This window comes from Cyprinus carpio, chromosome A6 (genome assembly GCF_018340385.1).
Source record: "Cyprinus carpio isolate SPL01 chromosome A6, ASM1834038v1, whole genome shotgun sequence".
Classification (NCBI taxonomy): domain Eukaryota; kingdom Metazoa; phylum Chordata; class Actinopteri; order Cypriniformes; family Cyprinidae; genus Cyprinus; species Cyprinus carpio.
In genome coordinates, this window is record NC_056577.1 from 19,655,583 (window position 1) to 19,672,802 (window position 17,220).

At 36.4% G+C, this 17,220-nt stretch overlaps 1 protein-coding gene across 1 annotated transcript in view; it reads left to right on the top strand.

The window, feature by feature from the left end:
* The window catches only part of LOC109084421 (disks large homolog 1-like), a 113,455-nt gene that overhangs the window by 47,561 nt on the left and 48,674 nt on the right, over nt 1–17,220 (top strand). The window contains exon 5 of the mRNA XM_042758308.1: nt 3,048–3,155. Coding sequence (XP_042614242.1) covers nt 3,048–3,155 — 108 coding nt within the window. The remainder of the gene's footprint in view (nt 1–3,047; nt 3,156–17,220) is intronic.

The following is a 17,220-nucleotide window of genomic DNA, read 5'->3' on the forward strand; positions in this document are numbered from 1 at the left end:
TGTAATATTTATGATTTTAGAAATTCATTTACCACAACGCTGGACCATTTAAAATAAACTCATGAAGGTTTATATAAATAGTGAAAAGAAAATAGAAATGGGTAGCTAGATGGATTAAAATATGCACATTTATATATAATAAATTGATAAATTTGAACCTAAAATGGACATGTTATCCGTCACCCACATTATAGATCAAATATCTGTGGATGGCCTGTCAGTGAATGATGTTGTGCATTTTATATCCAGTATAAAGAGACAAATTGCTTCGTTGTCACTTGTCTCATCGTGTCTGGTTAGGACACTGTGTTATGAATGACAGGCATTGAAATTTTGTTTTAATGGAGCTTTCTGTGCATTTCCTAGAGTGCAGACCTATTAATGACCTAGTGTTCTCCCTCGCTGACGCCTTGAACGCCTCTACCACCAAACTACTATTATTCTTCATTGTTTTTAAAAGCCAGGTGAATGTGGCAGTTTTAAAACCCATAATTCTTAGCACACCGTGAGTAGTGCTGATGTTTAAGGAGCTGTGCTGGGCTCAGATCAGTGGAGCTCCCCGCATGCCGACAGAGCAGCGCCTGACAAGCCCTGCCTGTCACCTCCTATCAGCCTCAGCTGCGCAGAGCACGAGCTAGTGCTCTCTCTCCCCGCACACACACAAAAACACACTCGCTCTGTCATCACTATGAGCCTGCATTCCTCCTAAATCAGTCCATGTGCTCTAGGCTGATGGTGCTTTCTGGCTGCTGGCCCAGCTGACGCACTCTCCCTCACAACAATATGAGCTCTGAGAACGCATGCATCGCGCTACAAACACGCATCTTTGCAATTAGTTGTATTTTCTTTTTCAAAATGAATCATGTTACCAAAACAGACTTGGATAGTTCGATGACAGTTCTGATTGTGATTTAAGATGACAATTCTAAACAGTTTCCTTCAAATCAGACTGGCGATGTGAAAAATCAGTAGCCTTACGCCACCTTGTGACCATTGTTTGTAATGAAAGGCTCATGGGCAGTTTAAGTTAAATATAATTTTTCTTATGTTAAAATACTATCCTGGCTTAACTTAAAATGCTCAGCCAGATGTATATGGAGCAAGTTTTATTTATTTGTTTTTATAAAACCGTTAGTTCCATTCCTCGATTCTGATTGGGCAGCAGCTGTGTTTTATTTACGATACAGCGCTGCTATGACCGCTTCACCCAGTGGTTCTGTGAATCACTAAGCAACACCCTTAGCAACATAATCAATAACATAGCATCAAAACTGTTACATTTATTATGTATTTCGGCAGAATTAACTGTTTGTGAAATTATTTCTAGGTTTTATTTAGTTTTTTTTTTTTTTTTTTTTGGTTCCCATTCAAAACAATGTCACATTTTAGCTGTGCTGTTGTCTCTGTAGGACCTTTAAATGTAAAATTTCTGGCTTTAATGCAGGATAGTAAATTATTTTGTCACTGTTGATCAAATTTCCCATGTATCAGATCTCGCTTTACACACTCTCTGCCCTGATGATGATGTGACTGCATGCTTTCCGCAGCACATGACACATGAACCACATGCCCCTGGTCAGGTTTCTATTTACAGACCGCTCTACTGGCAGTCAAGACACAGGGATGCTCCCATCCAGAGTAACGGATTGTTTAACCTTTCGCTTCAGTGGCACACAGCCCGAGTTCGCCTCCTAAAGCAAATGCAGTTTGTTTAACGTCATATTGATTCAAAGATTTGAGATTTTTGCTTGATTATGAGATTGAGTTATGATTCCCTGTGTGCTTGGCTGGAACTGTCGTCACAGATGGAGGTGACATCTTGTGGCTCCCCATGTCCCACAGTTGTAGTGTCCTGTAACCGTCCTGTGTCCTTGTAAAAGCCTATAATGATATCTGTGCTGAAGCACAGCAGAGCTCTGCTGCGATATTTTTATCATGATGAATAAATAGTGTGTTTGTCACTTCACAAGTAAGAGAAGTGGGTCACGGTATATTACATAATTTGGAAACACTGAGTGATAAATTGTGGTTATTTTAATAGTTTTATGTAATTTATGTAACTATCACGAATTTCTAGTTTTTTACAGGCAAATTTCAATATACACCACTATTCAATAGTTTGTAAGATTTTGTAATGTTTTTGAGTAAGTGTCTTATGGTCACCAAGGCTGCATTTATTTGATCAAAAACACAGGAAAAAAAGTAGTGTTGTGAAACATTACAATTTATTACAAATACGTAAAATTATGTTTTATTATTAGTTTCACATGATCAAAGTTATGATCATGATCCAGTTATGTTTCCACTTGAGCTTTATTACGTGGGTTTCAGTTCTGTAGAAACTTTGTGGAACTTTCTGTGGAGTTGAGTGGGTGCAATACTATGTGGACCTGCCTATGAGTAATTATGCTGATTAATCCAAATACATACAGGATTTACATCATTTTAACTATTATTAGATGTTGACATATTAGATGCCAGTTATTATCATTGATTCCTATCAAGCATTTAATGTAGAGAACACCTATTTCTTGCTTTACCGTCTCGTACGACACACAACTGACACGTGATCACATTGTGACCCATCTGTCCAAGCATTCTCAGAATGACTCCATGCTATGGAAATGACATCAATTTCCTGCTGTCTTCTGCCACACAACTTCAAGTGTGTGCTTTTTATGAGTGTCTGCAGTTCATCATGATGATCCATGGTTTTAGAAGAAGAGTGCTTTGTATGTGTGCTGCATTATGAATGATCATCATTATGGGTGATTAGGGTTCAGTCATTAGACTGAACTCATCTCACACCGCCCATTATTCTATTCCTCACTCGTTTTTTGCATTTGCCAGATGTTTGTTGCTTAGTGAAGTTGTTGTGTTATGTCAGTAGCTGCATGGGTTTCAATGAAGGGTGCGACGCTTTCCCATACTTCACTCTCATGTTAAAGCTGCTTGTGGGCACATTGTTTAATATATTTGTGTGTGTGTTTCTATCGGAGTGTGTTTGCTACTCATATTTATCACCTGAGCTGCGTGCTCCTCTTCAGGTAGAGTCTCTGGAGTGCGTTTTTGACGGGCCATCTACGTTAGGAGGTGAGGAGGTCCCAGCCCCTGCCTTTGCCACACTATACTCGCAAAGTGACACATTGATGCAGGTAACCCAGCGTGATTCTATGGTTTTTATTTGCATGTTTGATTCACCAACCACTGCTCTCTATGCAAAAATGATAAAACAGATGGCACAAGCTTATGATATAGAGAAAACTGTGTTGTTGTTCGCTATGTAAGCACTAGGTGGCAGAGATGCTACAGTGTTAGATGGCGTGAATGTAGAATTCTGTTGGATAAGCTGTAGTTTGGACTATATGATTTATATGTTCATATTATTTTATACAGTAAGTATGAAGACACAAATTTCCCTATTTAATTTCCTGTGTTATGAAATATTATTTGAAAGAAAGAGTGTCTTTATAATTTTTAACCAAAATGTTATAATGTGTTCTACCTCTGAAACAAGTTATGTTTTACACAATAGCTGAATAGTTATGAAAGGGATAGTAGAAATGCAAATTCTGTCTTCATTTACTCAACCTCATGTTTTTTCAAACCTGTACGAGTTTCTTTCTTCTGTTGAACACAAAAGAAGGTATTTCAAAGAATGTTGGTAACCAAACAGTTGACGGTAGCCATTGACTTCCATAGTATGAAAAAAAGAAGAATATTATGGAAGTCAGTGGCTACTGTCAACTGTTTGGTTAAAAAAAAAGTTTTGTGTCAACACAAGAAAGAAACTCGAACAGGTTTGGTGCAACTTGAGGGTGAGTAAATGATGACAGAATTAGCTTTTTTGGGTGAATATCCCTTTAAGGCATTATTATACATGACTTCCATTCAATCTGACTTCATTCTGTTATGCAACATGCACCATCTATTCAATCAAATTCTGTTTATAAATAAATCAATCAATAGATCCCATTACAAAAGTAAAATGTGTTTTGAACACCACGTCACATTGACATGAATATTTGGTGCTCAGTTTAAGATTCACTGTGAATTATTTTCTTAAAAAATATTTAATTTCTAAAACTATGTGAGTTTCTTGTTTTTAGATTTTATTTATACATTTTTGCAAATACATTTTAAATGATTTTACAAAAGTCATAAGTAACAATTTTGACACCTTTGGTGCAAAAACAAATACAGGTGCAAACAGTTTTGTAGCTGAACAGTTTCATTTTTATGTCAGTGTGAAATGTAAGTTGCCAGGGTAACCTTTTATGGTATTTGGAAGAAATTACCTTATCTCTTTGTTGGTGGCAAAGGTAATGCTTTCTAATAAAATGGACTTGTGCCAGTTTCTGGGTCAAGGAGGGATAAATAATTCATGCTTAATTTGTTGTACAGCTACTCTAACAAACCATGCTCATCAGTAGGTCAAAGCATTTTGTCTCTTTAGGGTGAAATGGTCAAACCAGCCTTGTGAGTCCAAACCTAATGTAAAGCTTAGAAGATATAGTTTCCATTTGATTATTTGAAATCACGTTCTGTATGAGTGCATGTTCAAGCTTGGTTTTAAATCTTTGTTTTTCTTATATAAGCCTGCATGAAGCTGTTCAAGTATACTGTTAGTTTATTATTATTATTATTATTTTTTTGTAGAAAGCTAGATTTTCTTCAGTGTTTATGCATTTGTTGTATTTTCAAGAAGTGAACAGAATGTCAGACCGCCTTTTTAAAGTGGGCATTTGGTGTTTATAAGGTTTGTAGCAACAACAATTTTCTGGGGGAGGTTGTGAAACAAGACGATGCATCGTCTTTATATTAACAGGCATGCAGATTTTTACACAGACAGATGGTACAGGCCGGTTTATACCTCAGCTACTTAGTTATTTAATATTGGAGTAATGTCATATTGAAATGTGTTTTATGACATTTGTCACAACATTTAGCGAGAACAGAACTGAATTAAGTATATTTTTCCATTTCCATTTGGCTGCCACTTTGAAGCCTTTCCATGATTTTACATGTGAAGAATAATAAATTACTCGTCTCCAGCAAGACATATGAGGTCTTGACTCACACAAATCATTTTTAAGGAGTATTTATAAGCATTATAATGTGTCTTGTACATTTGCCATTTGTTTAGAAGGTTTTTTTAAGTTAAATTTTTTCAGCTGTTTTCACATTTGAGGTCTGTATTATTTGAATAACTGTACATTACCCCCTCCTCCTACTAATTACTTCTGCAAAAATACAGGAAAACACTGATATTTTCAAATGTTATATTTAATTTTTTTTTTTTTACTAATTTAAATGTAGCCTAATGCGTAATAGTTTTGTAAAAACTGTCATCAGGGCTTGAATTTTCCACTCTTGTAACACAGGAAATTCCCGCAAATATTTCAGCGTAAAAAAGACGATCGGGACAGATCACGGAATATCATTCGCACGTGCTTTTGAGTCTTACAATTTTAAACATTCATGTGCTCAATTCAGTACTTGTGCGCTTTCTGTGAGCTCACACCCAAAGCGAGCGCACACACAGCCGCATCTGAGAGTGCGCGACTACAGAATGAAGTTGTGTTGCGCCTTATTGCACGTAAACGGCCAAATACACATAAAATTGTCAAAATGCCTGTCTTGACGAAGTATTCACATAAACAGTTGATTTATACTAAACATTGTCAGTATATAGGCTATTAAGTGAAAGTAAACAGTTGAGAAACAAACTTACAGTATGTGTAACAATTAGATCCGTATAAGATCTTAAAGAGACAGTAACCTAAATAAGCCTGCTGCTGTCTGTCATTAATGTTTATTTACACACTGAAGACTAACCAGTGATATTTTAAAGTTAAATAGATTATTCAGTTTTTTGTGGTATTTCTGTACCTGAATATTACTGTTATACATACCTGAAAAAGCACAGTTAATTTTAGTTGTATCTTGTTATTGTATTTGTTTGTGCCATTGCTTGGCATTTATCTATTCTTATTTTATCACTGACTGTTTAGTTGTCTATTTTTTAATTAAAATAAATTAAATTCAGAGTTTGAAATCAAAGTTCTTTTTAAGGATCTTCCTTGCACTATAAATATGAATCAATGACATTATAAATTGTAAAACACAATTATTATTATTATTATTATTTCAGATCCTTAGGTCTATATAAAAAATATATATATTTAGAAACATACACACTTGAATGCCAGTGCACTTAATGTTGACACATGAAACTATACATGTAATTATTAACACAGCATGCAAAGTAGAAACATCATTATATACAAACAATTGGCTTGCACTTATCATATATTATAACTACATTTGGTGAGGAAACATTTAGGTTGGATGATTGTAGTTTAAAAATGTTTAAACATATACCCTAACTCCCCCCTCAAATTAAAAAATACCTTCCATAAGAGCCACCTAAAGGGGGAACCCCCCCCTCCATTTTCCAAAATGCAAATCAAGCCCTGTTAGTTGAAATATAATTTTTGGTGACATTGTAAGACTTTACTATCACTTTTGATCAATTTAGTGAGTCTTTCCTGAATAAAAGTATTGATTTCTTAAAAGAAAAGGCATACTGTCCCCAGTCTTTTGAATGGTAGTGCATATTTACTTTTGGTGAAATATGTTAGAGTGCTTTTCTACATACTTCTGTGAAAAAAAAAAATCAGTTTGAAAAAAAAAAAAAAAAAATGCAAAAACGGTGCTTTTACAGGAGTGATCTTGACTTTTGGTCCACACTATGTTTATGTAATAAACCAATATATTAACTTAAAATGAACTTGTAAATGAGGCAAATGTAGTTTTTCTGTTTATTATTTAATTTCTTTTTAAAGGATTAGGCAACCCAAAAAGGAATTTTCTTTCTCACTTCACTGACCCTATTATTGTATCCTCAAAGGCTGCATAAAGATTTATAAAACATTTCTCCTTTTGTGTTCCAATGAAAAAGTATTACGGCATAAGTGTTTTTTTGGCAAGGCATGAGGTTGAGTTTTTATTTTCATATTCTCTGGTCCTGAGATTTTCCGTCTTTGTACTGTGTTCTTGTAGTTAGTGCTTGTCATCAGCAGTGGAGAGTAATGCAGTAATGTGGCTGGAGCTGCAGGGCAGTAAGTGCATTAGTTTTGTCCAGCCTTATAAAGTAATGGGAGCTGGAGATGGAGGCATCTCTGCCTTGAATTCAAATAAGGTGCTTTTCTGACTCAGGTACAATCAGTAATTTGTTTTTGCCTTGAGCCTCTGTTAGGACAAGTGGATCTGTGGTGGGGCACTAAGTGTACCATGAGCATGAAGACTTCAAATCTCACGTGTTACCAAATAAAGTGACGCATAACAACTGTTGACAAGGAGACCAAATGGCTGCCAATAGGCTCAGACTCCACTTGATTTTTCTTGAGTCATCAATTTAAAAAAATTATAATAATTCAGCCTTTTACTTCTTTCGCCAAGGTTCACTTATAATGTTAGTTGCTGGAAACTGAATATGCATCATTGATGTTAAAGTGAGGCTGTTTTGTTAATTTCTTAATGGTTGTGATGTCATAGCTACGAGGATTTTGGAGCAGGCTGTCTTTTGCTGTTTATTTTTAGTAAATGTTCCTTTTGGACTAAAGATTATATAGAGATTTTATCTCAGGCCTTGTAGGTTTTTAGTGCCTCCTCGCTTAAAAGAGTACTTTATTTATTGCAATTCAAACAAAAATGAAAATTGTGTCAGCATTTACTCACCCTTATGTTGACCCAAACCTGTATAACGTTCTTTATTTTGCTGAATTATTAGTATTAGTCTAATCCTGGCTGAATTCAAATATTTATTTCTTAAAAAAAAAAAAAAAACACACACACACACACACACACACACACACACACACACACACACACACACACACACACACACACATATATATATATGTGTATATATATATATATATTTTATCCTCATATGATGGTCCCATATCAATGGTAACTAAAACTGCTTGACTGAAAACTATCTAAACTAAAACTATCAAACTTTTTTAATTTTTTATATTAATAAATGAGCTTATACTTTTCCCTGTCTGCTATCTTTGACGTCAGCTCAGGATAGTGACTGGAGAAAGTTTTGGAACTGTTATTAGCAATGTCATTTTCCTCCGTCTTCAGAGTGATTAGTCACGTGACATTTACAGCTCTAGTGATTGGCTTGAAAAGTGTGGCCCAGTGAGCAGAGATGGCAGTATAAAGTTTGCATATTTCTGGTAGGTCCTGCTTCAGCAGAGCAACCTGAAATTAATGGAAATACTAACATATAGCTTTCTAGAGGTGTTATAGAGTAACATCTGTCAAGATTTGGCTACCTGAATAATAACATGACACCCAGTTGTGCCAGACTGTCTCTGATGCTCTTGGTGTTCCAGCCATGTTGCTGTGTCTGCTTTGTACAGCGTTGCGTTTCAGTCACCGGTCTGCTCTGAACTGTGTTCTCCCTGCCTGAAAGCCTCCGTTACTCTAGCTGAGAGCAAAGAGGAGGAACGCAAGGGAGGAGGGTGAGAGAGACAGCTTTACTGAAAAATGAGCTGTGTCATTCTTGGGGAATCTAACAGATCACAGTTTAGAGTCCCGTAGCACCAGCTATCCCCTTACGGCCAGCATGCAGGTCCACGTGTTCACCCGTGAAGCTTTCTGGCAGGCTCTCTAGCCCCCTTTATCACGATCCTATCCTGCGTGCACTGCATCATGGGATCACCTTGACGCAGCTTCTGGGGGTGGGTGGGGAGTTCGGATCAGAGCTGAGGAGTGCTTTCCTGTATCCAGCGGTCTGTCAAACCCTGGATGCCACGCTGTGCCGGCTTTCACCTCAGGACTCGTGTGACATGCTGGCCTCTATTTGGTACGCCAAAAAGATGGGACGACGTCTGATCAGAAGCATTAGGAGGACCAAGAGATTGCAGCTGCAGTTGCTGGTGGGTAATAGTTAGTATTATATATGTGAAACAGGGTTGTGAAATGCATGCCCGCAGACCGTGTTTGCTCCAGACAGAATGACTTTGAGCTGTGCATGTAAATCACAGGACAGACAAGAGGGGGAAGAGGGGGGAAATATTGCCTTCGCAGTAACGTCATCTTTTCTTTTTAAATGCAGAGATACACATACTTGGTTTTATAAATTTATAGAAGTTTATAGTTTATATTTTTGCTTTTGGTAGAAGCAGCATTTGCTTTGCGTTTTCATTCTGAAATTCACACAGATTACCCAGTTTTTACGTTACTGCAGCATACGTTTGTTAGTTGTTAAAAAAAACAATGAGATGGGGGGTAGGGGATATGTATTCACTGCTTTTGCATTCTCTTGCAAAAGTATTACGTTCTATGAGTGTAATTTGTACTTGGTCGCAAAAGTATTGTGTTCCCCCAAGAAACTATTGTTTTCGCTCTGAAAACATTTGCATTTTCTTGCAAAAGTGTTGTATTCTTCTGAGATATTTTGCATTTGCTCGCAATATAGTTTTTCCTTCAACCCTGTATTATTTCCATCACAAAAGTTTCTCGGGCAAATGTAAAAGTTTCTTGGGTGAATGTGAAGTTTCTCAGTGGAATGCAACAGTTTTGCAAGATAATGTAAAAGTATTAAAGAGTGTTATTATTTTTTTATTATTTCAATTACGTTTTTAATATTTTAAAAGTCTTTTTTGTTTTATTTTGTGTTGTTTATCTGTTTGTTTTACCTTGCAAATATTGTAGGTTGTGTATGTGAGACTAATTGAACAAACAAGAATTTTTTATGCTGTGATAGATTCATTCTTTACTCTGTTAGCAGGACAAAAATTGGTAACACTTTACTTCAATGGCCCGTCGTCAATTATTCCGCTTTTACTACGGTTACCACACCTCAAGATATATTTAAAGGGATTCGTCCGGTTTTTGTACTTAAATCGGTATTGTGAGTAGGATTATTTCTTCCGCATCTCATCCAACACCTCTTTTGCTAGTACCAAAACGTCATTTTAAAGCTGGTAACGGAGGCTTGAGGCGTTGATAGCATTCTAATGCAGTTATTAATGAAGTTATTAGAAAGAGAGCGAGAGACAGAGACACACACAGAGAGAGAGAAAGAGAGCTTGTGTGAATTAGGCTACCTCTGTGCGTCCCTCAACAGTGTTCTGCAGCAGCGTCTCTAAACAGCGCTGTTATAACCTCGCTAGTGAGAAATGTCATGTGTATTTACTTTCGCAAAATCGTCTGTCATGATATTGTTTTTGTTAGTCCTGTGATTTCCGTTATTACAGTTAACTATGTGAAGTGATATGGAACTGTAATACGATCAAGAGAGCTGCTACGTTTGCCGTGCGTTTCCCAGAAAATAATTGCACATCTCAGAAAGTTCATCAGCCAATCAGATTCCAGCATTCAACGGCCCCGTAGTATAATAGAATATTAGCCATTTATTAGTACTAATTTAGCACATATTAATGCCTTATTCTACATGACCTTATTCTACATCCCTAATCCTACCCAATACCTAAATTTAACAACTACATTACTAACTATTAATAAGCAGCAAATTAGGAATTTATTGAGGGAAGAGTCGTAGTTAATAGTGAATAAGTGTTCCCTATTCTAAAGTGTTACCATAAAAATTGTAGGTCACAGTTTATTTTAAGTTCTTGCTATTAACAAACCATTAACTTTGACTTTTGCCTCAATAATTAGCTGTTTATTAATAGTTAGTAAGGTAGGTGTTAAGTTTAGGTATTGGGTAGCATTAGGGATGTAGAATATGGTCATGCAGAATATGTGCTTTATAAGTACTAATAAACAACCAATATGATATAATAGGCATGCTAATAAGCAACTAGGTAATTGTGAGAATCGGTCCCTATACTAAAGTGTTACCAAATTGTATCTGCTGTTGTCACTTTTTCAAAATTCTTAAAGTGACAGTTTACCAAAAATAGTAAAGTCATAAGTTACAGTTATGCTGTTTTAACACAATAATATTTTTTTCCGTAGAATGCAAAAGGCTGAGTGTCAGTGCAGCTGTTTTCTACACACACACAAGAAAAATACTGTGAAAGTAACTTTAAAAGTTAGTTCATAGATAGGACTTCTATGCCCATCTGTTCCTAAACATATCTGTTCCTAACAATCTATTGTACAATTTCAGAAGACTTGAAATAGCATGAGTTGTATCCATCTTTAAAATACTTTCATTTTGTGTGTGTGTGTGTGTGTGTGTGTGTGTGTGTTTTATTTATTTATTTATTTATTTATTTATTTATTGGAGGTTAGCGTTATTTGAGAGCTAGTGTGACATTTCTTCCTTCTATATCTTTTTGTGTTTCACAGAAGAAAGAAAATAATAAGGGGTGAGTAAATGAAAAGAGAGTTTTCATCATTTACAAATCAGCTTGTAAATTCAGTCATTCCAATATTGATTCAAAAATAAATGTAAAAGTCATATTATTACAAAACTTTATACAGGAGTCATTTTTTGTCAGTACGAATAGATGAATAACTAAAGGTTTTGCCTTGTTTAGTTTTTTTTCCTTTCCCATCTGTCTTTCTCATCATTAGATATGCTGCATTTTAAAACACTCTCAATGGTTCTGCACTTTTATACCTTTTATGTAAATGTGTCTCTGTAAGCATGAAAGGAAAATTGACTGCGTAGATGATAGTGGAACAATCATGCAGTGTCTGCCAACAGAAGATATGCACGTTCACATGTAGAGTATCACAAAATGCCTTTTTTTTTTCTTTTCGTCACCCCAAAGTGCTCGACACTCCATCTCTGAAATAACTGCTCATCTCTTTGCGTGTTTGCTGCCGAAATTCATTTGGCCTTGAGACGGAGAGCCTGAGAGGCAGGAGACGCTCCGAAGGCTTTTGTCCTTGCATTGTGCTATCGATTGATTGCCCGTAATGCTGGTGGTTGGGGGAAAAAAAGAGGGAACGGCTCAGAGACTGTGAGGTGGTAAACAAAAGAGACAGCTGCTTATTAGAATGGAGAGGCCCCTTTAAAATGAGTCAAAGTATTTCAACAAATCTGTCTGTTTGTGAGAGAACATTTTTGTATTTGTGAGAGTGTATAATAGTAGTAGAAAACTGGTTCTGTTTTGTGACAAAACAAAAGCAGTGTAAGGAATCCTGCCCAAGGTATTTTACATTAGAACCATTTAATAACTATATTTATGTATCAAACCACAGTATTGTCAAGATTACAGAGCTTTAACAAAGGTTTCTATAATTTATGTAGTTGCATTTTAATTAAATGTAATATTTTCAATTTATATTGCCATTTAATTTAATTTATATTTTAATTTAATTTAATTTAGATTTCACTTTAAGTTTTGCAGTTGTATGATTGTAATATACAGTGAGGTCCAAAAGTCGGCAATAATTATCTGAAAATTGAAATGTAATTTTATACCTTGAAATAAATATTTAGATTTAAAAAAAAAAAAAAAAAAAACATTTTTGGGTTAGAAAATAAATACAAAACAAAAGCATTTTCACTTCTGGTCTCTAATGGTCCCCTGTGCTGTACCCCATTGCCTCACCAGCTTATATAAATTGATTTTAATTAATGGTGTTCACTAACGCATAATTATTTTATAATAGGAGCAAATTAATATTAATGTTTATTCATTAATATTCTAAGCAGTTGAATTGCTTTCGGCAGGTGGACAATTAAATTTACATTATCTGGGGACCAGAATAGCATATAGATTTGGGTGTGAGCTTTACCGACGTGAGCTTTCAAGCAATGTAGCAACCACAAGCATCTTAGTAACTGGCAACATCCCAGGATACTCTGATATTGCAGTGATGTTTGCACAGACAAGCAGCACCTACATTTTACCATTAATAATAACAATAATCTAAATTACACATGAACAAAGGAAGCAGATAGTGATAACAAAATAGCGGTTAACATCAATAATGTGCCTGTGACTCACAGATGTTTATGCATTTGCAATGGTTCCCTTTTTTCCTATTCTATATTCTTATGTGGCATAATAGAGTCTGCAGAAACCACATTACTGCTTGCCTTGTAGTCTTTTACTCTCTAGGGAAATATATGAGCTGTGCAGTAATTAAACGATTATGCCTCTCTCTTAACATGTCATAGGCTGAACTGAACATGTTGTGTTGAAACATTGACGTTCTGCTCTGGCAGTCACAGAAGTACAATATCAATCCCATATCTATCAATGTGACAAAGAGCTTATCTTTTCTTTAAAATATGGTTTGCAGTTCTACAGTGCTTCGTCAGCAGTGCAGTAATGCCTAGAGCAGTTTTGCTTCAGGACACAGATTTTACATCAGATGATTCAATCTAGTACTAAAATAGTTTAAAATAAAAATATGAAAGTCCTAAGGTAAGTTAACACATTGCATAAACAATTTTTATTCATAATATGAATACATTTTATTTGAATAATAGTAATTTAATAAACTGTATAAATAATTTAACATTACATACACTGATTGTGGATATACAGTACTGTGCAATTTTATTTTTTAATAGATTATTACAATGAATGTCAAAAGGAATGATTGGAAATGTAAACTGATATTTACTACTGACAACAGCAAGACATAGAAATAACTATGGCATTTTTTGTTGGTGAAAATACTAATGGCCTAAAATAGACTTTTGCACAGTACTGTATCTCTCAACTTTTTATGCCCTTGGTAGCCAATAATTAATCATACACAATTATGATATGAAGAAACCATGTTTATTTATTATTAAATTGGATTTCATGTAGTCTTGATTTAAAGTTGTTGTAGTTTTATTAATTATTTTTGAGAATGAGAGAGTGTCAATGTTGGAATCTAATTCGTCTACTGCTACCAAGTTGAATGGATGACTTTGCTCAAGAATACTAGAATAGACTTTGATTGGATGCACGTTGATGTCAACAACAAGGAAGCATTTTTCCTCCCTTTAAAAATCGATAAGCTTATCCATTTTTTTTATTCTCATAGCTATGTACTAGTGTAGCTTGTGTATTACATGGTTAGCTGCATTTTATTATTTCCATCGAGCATTGTTTTTCCCTTCACTCCTGTGGCCCAATTTTAGGGTAGTGACCCACCAGTTGAGAACTACATGTCTAGAGTGATCAGTGTTATAGTAAGGTTTGGATAAACTTTTAAACATACATCATTGTGTAATTATCAAGTCCAGCGGTTGATTTAGGACACTTGATCAGAAAACAGTCTAGTATCATTATTCAGAATATACAGCACCATAAAGCTCAATGTCTTGTCGAGTCATTTAACACTGTGTGAGTTAAACAGTAGAGTCTTGAGCTACCATGACGTTGGGGGTCTGGATTTTGGAGGTGTCCGTTAAGTCGGTAAACCATGGTGAGGGGTCCACAGCAACACTCATGAAAAATAAATGCACAGTGTTTTTATTTAATTGCTGATGAATTATTGATACACTTTATAAGAAGGTACATTTAGAATGTTGAATTTAAATGAGAATGCTGGAAAGCATGTCCTGAGGCATTGTCTCAAGGCAGTGATCTGTTCCAGTGTAATGTGATGTTGTTGGGTTGCATAGATAAACAAACAAATAAATAAAAAAAAAAAAAAATATATATATATAATTCTTTAAACTTATTCTTTAAACTTATATATATATATATATATATATATATATATATATATATATATATATATATATATATATATATATATATATATAGTTTTAATTTTTACATTTCTAAAATAAACATAATTAATAATTTTAAATTACATAATTAAATTGTGTACATTAAATTTTATTAAATGGATTTTTAATTTAAAAATTAAAATGTATTTTAATTTAATTTATATTCCTTTTATCATATATTTAGTAAATGTTTCAAAAGAAAATGTCTTGTTCTTATTTTTATAAAATGCAGTACAGTATTTTTTTCATCAACTTTAGTGCCATTATTTCCCTTAACCACAGAAGGACGTCATGGTTTTGTGTGTTTGTTTGTTTATCTTTCCTCCTTGAGCTAATTTGGAAATTGCCAGTATTACTGAAAACGGTTGCCAGTATCTCCGATCAGATGCTGTGCTGTAATAGGCCCATTGCATGTGGTTCTTTAATTTCTATTAAAGCCCTGTGAATATCAGCTATTTAGGTGGAGGAGAAGGCAGGGCTCGGGCTCTGTGGGGTTGCTTGCTTTATTTGATGTGGAAGCTGTTGCCATGGTTTTGGTCCTGGGGGAATAGAGGCACAAGCTGTGAAAATGTCTGTTACCTCATTTGACACCTGTGGCACACCTTGTATAGTTTTCACCAGCACAGAGCCGCGTCAGTAGGTTTGACGGCGGAGCACTGCCGTGGTGGAGATCTGCAGGAATTCTAGTCTTATTAACAAAGACGAGGTTATTTTTGCAATTGCTTTCTCTTTTTTTCTGCCTGTGAAGGCACAGCCTTTTGTCTCCCCCTCACTGAATCATATGTGTGTGGAAAGAGACTGCAGCGTGTGAAAGCCGATCTGTGTCAGAAGGAGCATCCAGACAGCATGGAATCATCATCATCTTCTTCTGAATGCGTAACGCACTCACGCTTCCTGGATTTACCTTTACCTCTGGATCTCACTGGATCTATGCCTCTCTCTCCCGTTCGGAGCCGTGAGTATGTTTGCTAGCACAAAGTTTTATAATCATTAGGTAATTGTATCTTTTCCAACAATGAAGCTTTTAGCCTAAAGTGCAAGGAGGAGGGAAAAATCAATAGCTCTTGCTGAAATAGTTTTTGTGGCTCGGCTGGCTCTAATGATCAGCCGGAAAACTGGAGTCCTTCGAGTGTGGCCATGCCTAAGAAGAAAAGGACTACAACAACACCAGTCGTTTCTTTTTCATCAGGGTACCACCGTGAATGCCAGCATCTATATTTAATGCACAGTGGAAGGCTTTCTTATGCTTTTAAGAAAGGGATGTGATTGATACCTGCTCGTGGACAATCTTGTTGCCCTAGTCCATTTAGAAGAAGAATCCCTGGAGAACTGTGGGCTTTAGACTGCAACACTTGCCAGTTAATTGAACACATTTCCTGCTTCTTCAGGCTCTTAGGTTCTCCCCCATGCACAGAGAGCTCCCTGGTCCTTCATTGATCCTCTCTCAGGTCTCAGCTCGTCTGGAGCTGGAGTCACAGCCCAGAGTAGCGTGCACCGCTTGTGGGCAGCTCGATCACCTCCTCCCTTCTTGCTGCCCACTCCACCTTCCAGCATGAGACTGCTGCACACTTGATCTCCCAGCTGGTGAGGACAGGAAGGTTGTGACGAATGGATTTTGAGCTTCACGTTTACATTATTCCGCTGTCGGATCTGTGAGAGGATGCTGTAACCTTATCCAGGGGCACCCTCCCTCTTCTGCCACACTTCCACTTTCCGAACTGCCTCGGTGCTTGACAGCTGTTGTGGCTCTGTCCTGGCCCCAAGGGCTGTGATGAACTACATCTTCGGGAACAACACGCTGTACCCGCGAGGCGGTCGGTCCAACACCGCATCCGGACATGCCGCCCCAGGGTCCAAACAGAGGCAATGGGCCAAGAGGAGCTCCAGTGAAGAACTGCCTTCGTCTTCCTCTCGCTGGCAGCAGCTGCTGGCCTTCTTCACGCGACGCGGTGCCTTCAGCGACTGCATCACTGCAGGAGCGAGCCAGGTAACTCTTGCCACAGCACACCTGCTGCATGGGAAACTAGTCGAACTCTCAAGAACGTATATTTTAGCCATTTAGGGTTTGGATTTGTTGGGGTTCCTGACTGGAGTGTGAGACATCTACGTCTTTCAGCACCTCCTCATTTTGCAGAATTAAATGTGCCATTTATTTGCTTAGTTTGTCCTTTCACTGTTTGCAAAGACAATAACTTATTGTAACATATACAGTATTACCATGAGCAACCGGGATCTTGACTGGAATTGTAGCTTTGGTATGTCTACTAGCTTTTTCTACTAAAAAGCGAGTGCCAGTATGTTATGCATTCAGTAAAAAGATTTTCATGTCTGGAGTGACACATCTACTCTACATCTATCAGCACATCTTAATAATACGACTGGCATTTATTTGCTTAGTTTGTCCTGCACTTTGGTGTAACGTTACATTATTAACATTATTAGGAGCGGAAAAATCACTCGCCCAGTTGACTGGATACTCACTTTGCTTGTAAGAAAGTGCAGCTAAGAAGCTACTTATGTGTTCTGTGAATTATAGT